The following is a 5,120-nucleotide window of genomic DNA, read 5'->3' as shown; positions in this document are numbered from 1 at the left end:
GTGGATCGTCTCTCAGACGTGACTTTCCAGACAAAAGACACTTTGCACAGTTATGTACTGAATTTTATAAATATTTATTGAAAAAACCGAACTTCTACGTCCCATTCATTCTTCAAAAAATACATCTTAAAAATTTCATAGTTATTCCAAAACAGTAAAGTAGTATATCAGTCAATTTTTTTGTATTCTTAAATAAATCCAGGTAAGATGTAAACTATTTTAGGGTGAAGTGAATAATTAAAGATTTCTTGGATGAATAACTTAACTACTTTTATTCATTTGTTTCGTGTCTATCACCAAACAAAAGTAGTTGAAATTATTTCAAAAACAATACCAATGTTAATATATTTGGAAAGATTGTGGAATAGTTCAATAAATTCAAAGTATATTAAATAAAAGTTAAATTATTTCAAATTTGTAATAACCATTTCTAAATTAGGGGCAAGGGCTGGACTGGCCCAGTTTTTGGTTTAGAAATGTGGTCACACTAGTTAGGGCATTAAAAGTTGTGTGAGAGTTGTAAGACAAGCATTTTTCACATTGCATCTGTTGAGAATTAAGCGTTTAAGAACCCTCAGTCTAATAACATTGACAAAAGATGTAAGTTCATACATCCATGGTAAAGAAGATGGTCAATGACATCACTGCTTTTAGCAACAATGGTATCAGGTTTGACCTGATGGCTCAGAGATAATATCCTATTCAATGGTTAGAGGATCCACACCATGATAAACAAGGGAGGTCTTTTAAGCAGTGTGTGTATAAATTATTTATGGAATTTTTAAGTCTTTGTAACTTACCATTTAATAACCCAGATTGTGAATGAGGCCTCTACGTCGCAGATTATATTTTTACATATCTGTTCGTTTGTTAATTTCCCGTAAATATTCTTTCCGAAGAACTTCAGCGATACAAGTCCTTTCTTAAATAAAACTAGTTTATTCTTTCTCAATACAACTTTGCAATACACAGAATTTCCACAGTCACTTTAAGTTAAACACACGCTATAATTCACAACGATTCACACACTTTACTTACAGTCACTACCGCTCACTTGACTCAATTATCTGTCACTATATCTCTCTTCAATCTGCTATTTGCAATTATTATCTCCGCTTTATTTGCTGGGCTTATATATTAAAATAGAAGGCGCCTAGAAAAGACTAAAGTTGCCAGGAACAGTCATGATCCTTCTAGAAACTGGAGTTTTTAGAAGGATCATGATTTATTGAGGAACCCCGCGAATGTCCGAGTGTTTGCCAGGCGCCCTCTTTTTTAATATATAAGCCCGGCAAATAAAGCCAGCGAGTGAGAGATATGCAGATCGATTGAAGAGATAGATAATTGAGTCAAGCAAATAGTTTGGCACCGTAAGTAGTGTGTGAATCACTGTGATTTATAGCATGTGTTAAGTTTAAAATGACTGTGGAAATTCTGTGTATTATAAAGTTGTTTCGAGAAATAATAAACTAGTTTTAATTAAGAAAGGACTTGTATCGCTGAAGTTCCTCGGAAAGAATTTATACCGGAAATTCAGAAAATTATCAAACGAGCAGATACCTAACAATACCTTTAGTGAAAAGGGATCTATAACTGGCTGATAGTAATTCAAACAAACTAACTAGATCATATACTGATTAATTAACTAACAGATTCAATCTTTGAATAATTCACTGAATGAACATGCGCGTAGGCAGAGGAGGTGTGGCACCTTTTAAGTTGTACCCATGCAATACTTGTATAAAACACATTTAAAAGGTGTAAAACAGCCTCAGATACCTACCATCAAAATGCTCCGTTTTCAATGAAAATACAAAGTTTCCTAGACGCATGCCCCCGGACCCATAAGTGTGGTTTCGACACTCATTTCCCTTTCCTTCCAAAAGTACACTCTTTTTTATATATTTCTGGCTATACACCTGATGAGTTTACTGACTATCTAACTAAGTAAATAAATAACTGACTCAACAATCTATGTATTCTAGCCTAAGTAGTGTTTCATACTGCTCAAACTGTTCTAAAACTTTGCAGAACATCGCAGACGTTAATCCATGCCCTTAACACATCATGTTACACCACCATCTGGCCAAACATCACTAGAAACATCTAATTTATAAACTTAGCCTATAACTTGCTCTACCTACTCATCGTTAACTGGTGGCCGTAGATCTTCTGTGCACGAGCTCTGATTCAAGTCTTTTTGCACACATGAGAAGGTTTCGGGTAGAAATTCTGTGGTAAATATAGCTTCATGGATGGCAAGAAAAGCTTCACTTTGGCATCTTAGACTGATTTCTTCGTAGCTGCAGACTGCTTGTCGCTGTTCTTCTGTATAGCAGTAAAATGAGAAAAAGCTATAAGGTTTTCATGGTTCTTCGAAAACTACTATGACTTCGCTATAAAAAAAAATTACCAATTAGGCCTAAATTATAAAAAAATTCTAAGATTTTCATGGTTCTTCGAAAACTACTATAACATTCGCTATAAAAACAATTTTACCAATTATGCTTAACTGAATATTTTCAATAAAACTTAGAGGAAACATATCTCAGGTTCACATATTAAACATGTGAACACACTTAGATCCGTAACACACAAAAAATATGTTAAATTACATCCAGACTTTACCCACAATTACAAACATTTTAAATGCACTTCCATTTTGATTATGACGACGTAATATGAACAAAGAGATTATTTTATAGAGATAGGCCTAATCTAATTGCGTGATTTATATATCATGTTATATTTCCTTGCTTACGAAATTGGATGAAAATTTAGAAGGGTAAGATTTGGATAGGTTCATGTTCATCAGAATGCCGTAGTGTGAAGCTGAATCTTAAATTGTTTGCTTGTTTTTGAATATTCGCGCAAAGCAATCGAAGAGCTAGCCATTCCTAACTTTGAACTTGTACACCAAAAGGAGGGCAACTAGTCAACACCATCCACCGCCAACTCTTGGGCTACTCTTTTACCAACGAATAATGGGATTGACTGTTACATTATAACGACCCCACGGCTGAAATGGCGAGCATTTTCGGTGACGAGGATTCGAGCCCAAAACCCATTATCCACCAGGCCATGCTAAGCCGTTAGGTAAAAATAAAATAGAATATAAATTGAATTTCAAGATGGCGACAGGTGCTCGAGTGAGATAGAAAATTTACTGGAAATGATGAAACAATGGAAAGAAAAACAAGGTAAAAAATTAAAATAAGATCAAGAAGAAAAAGACAGAAAGCTAAAAGAGGACTACGAAAAAAAAAGGGCCAAAAACTGAAAGAAGAGCAAGAAGAAAAACAGAAAAATTAAAGGAGAACAAGAAAAAAAAAGACAACAAATTAAAGGAAGACCAAGAAGAATTGTTTGTTTGTAATTAAGTACAAAGCTACACAATGGGTTATCTGTGCTCTGCCTACCACGGGTATCGAAACCCGGATTCTAGCGTTGTAAGTCCACAGACATACCGCTGTGCCACTGGGGGGGGGGCGACCAAGAAGAAAGAGACAAGAATGTAAAAGAAGAGCGAAAAGCAACACAAGATTTAAAAAATTATCGAAAACAAAAATGAAGTTGATTGAAGAAGTCATTGGAGACTAGCAGAAAGAATATAATAGCAAAACTGAAGTATATGTAGTAGAAAAGAACATAAAAAACACCTATGAAGATTATGATAACAAATCTGAAGAAGTAAAAAATATATTATGAAACAGAAATATCATAACAGCAAAATAATCAGAGTAAAGAGAACATCAATGCCAGGAAAACATGTGGAAAGTGAATTTGAAAATGCAAGAACAAATCAGCCACACCTCTTTCCGCAAGTACCAATGGGTTAAGCCATAAACACACCTACCTGTAAAATAAACAGGAAAACTCATCTAGTATACACCTGTCATTATTTCACTGTGCCAGCTATGATTGCAGGACCATCTTGGAATACTCCAGTTATATTGTTGCCTAATCCAGTTCCTGACCTTAACCGCCCAGTTCAATAACCTCGCTCTGCTGAGAAACCAACAATATGTAATGGAAAAATACCGTGTGAGGCATATTAGGCTTAGTGCAAAATAATTTCCAAAGTGAATGGATGGAATAGCGAACAATAAATTATCAACCTTGCTACTCGTTTAAAATAACCAGCTTTGACAACATCAAGCAACTTTCCAGTTAAGAGCTGTGACATCTATCAAGCATTGGTAGCTGCTTTACTGGAAAGGTTTGGAGTGATACATAAGAAGGAAGTTTCTAAAACACAGTTCAGGAGCAGAGGAAGTAAAAGGACGAGACCTTAGCCATACAGAAGATATGGAAAGGCTTGCTGAACTTTCTTACCCAGTTGCCCAACGTCGTAAAATGTTGGATTGGTTGGCAAAAGGCTTGCTCAACTTTCTTACCCAGTTGCCCAACGTCGTAAAATGTTGGATTGGTTGGCAAAAGGCTTGCTCAACTTTCTTACCCAGTTGTTCAACGTCGTAAAATGTTGGATTGGTTGGCAAAAGGTTTGCTTAACTTATTTACCCAGTTGTTCAACGTCGTAAAATGTTGGATTGGTTGGCAAAAGGCTTGCTCAACTTTCTTACCCAGTTGTTCAACGTCGTAAAATGTTGGATTGGTTGGCAAAAGGCTTGCTCAACTTATTTACCCAGTTGTTCAACGTCGTGAAATGTTGGATTGGCACATAGACAACTCGTAGATACAATAGAGGATAAGGACATGAAAATTAGGCTAAAGCAAAATAGATGTACATCATTAAAGGAAGCTGTCCAGTTGGATCAGTTAAAATCACAAATAAATAACTAAATTCACCATCCATGAATTACGAACTTATCAAATCAATGATAGAGAAACATTAGTTCTCTCTGATGAAGAGCTAGAAGAGATCGAATGATTCATTAGACAGCTTTTAACTCAGAAGTAAGCCATACAATAGAAGGTGTTTCAAGAAGTAAACCATACGAAAAAATGTGTTTAAAGAAGTAAACCATACAAGAGAAGGTGTTTCAAGAAGTAAACCATACGACAGAAGGTGTTTCAAGAAGTAAACCATAGGACAGAAGGTGTTTCAAGAAGTAAACCATAGGACAGAAGGTGTTTCAAGAAGCAAACCATACGAAAAC

The 5,120-nt window shown here is 35.4% G+C and overlaps 1 protein-coding gene across 1 annotated transcript in view; it reads right to left on the bottom strand.

Moving 5' to 3' along the window:
* Window positions 1-5,120, bottom strand: part of LOC106475084 — a 32,342-nt gene that overhangs the window by 7,792 nt on the left and 19,430 nt on the right. Inside the window, exon 2 of the mRNA XM_013935778.2 lies at window positions 2,145-2,328. Coding sequence (XP_013791232.2) covers window positions 2,145-2,328 — 184 coding nt within the window. The remainder of the gene's footprint in view (window positions 1-2,144; window positions 2,329-5,120) is intronic.

This window comes from Limulus polyphemus, unplaced genomic scaffold (assembly GCF_000517525.1).
Source record: "Limulus polyphemus unplaced genomic scaffold, Limulus_polyphemus-2.1.2 Scaffold8062, whole genome shotgun sequence".
NCBI classification, from domain to species: Eukaryota; Metazoa; Arthropoda; class Merostomata; order Xiphosura; family Limulidae; genus Limulus; species Limulus polyphemus.
Note: the sequence above shows the minus strand (reverse complement) of the source record. Positions and strands in the feature narration are given on the sequence as shown.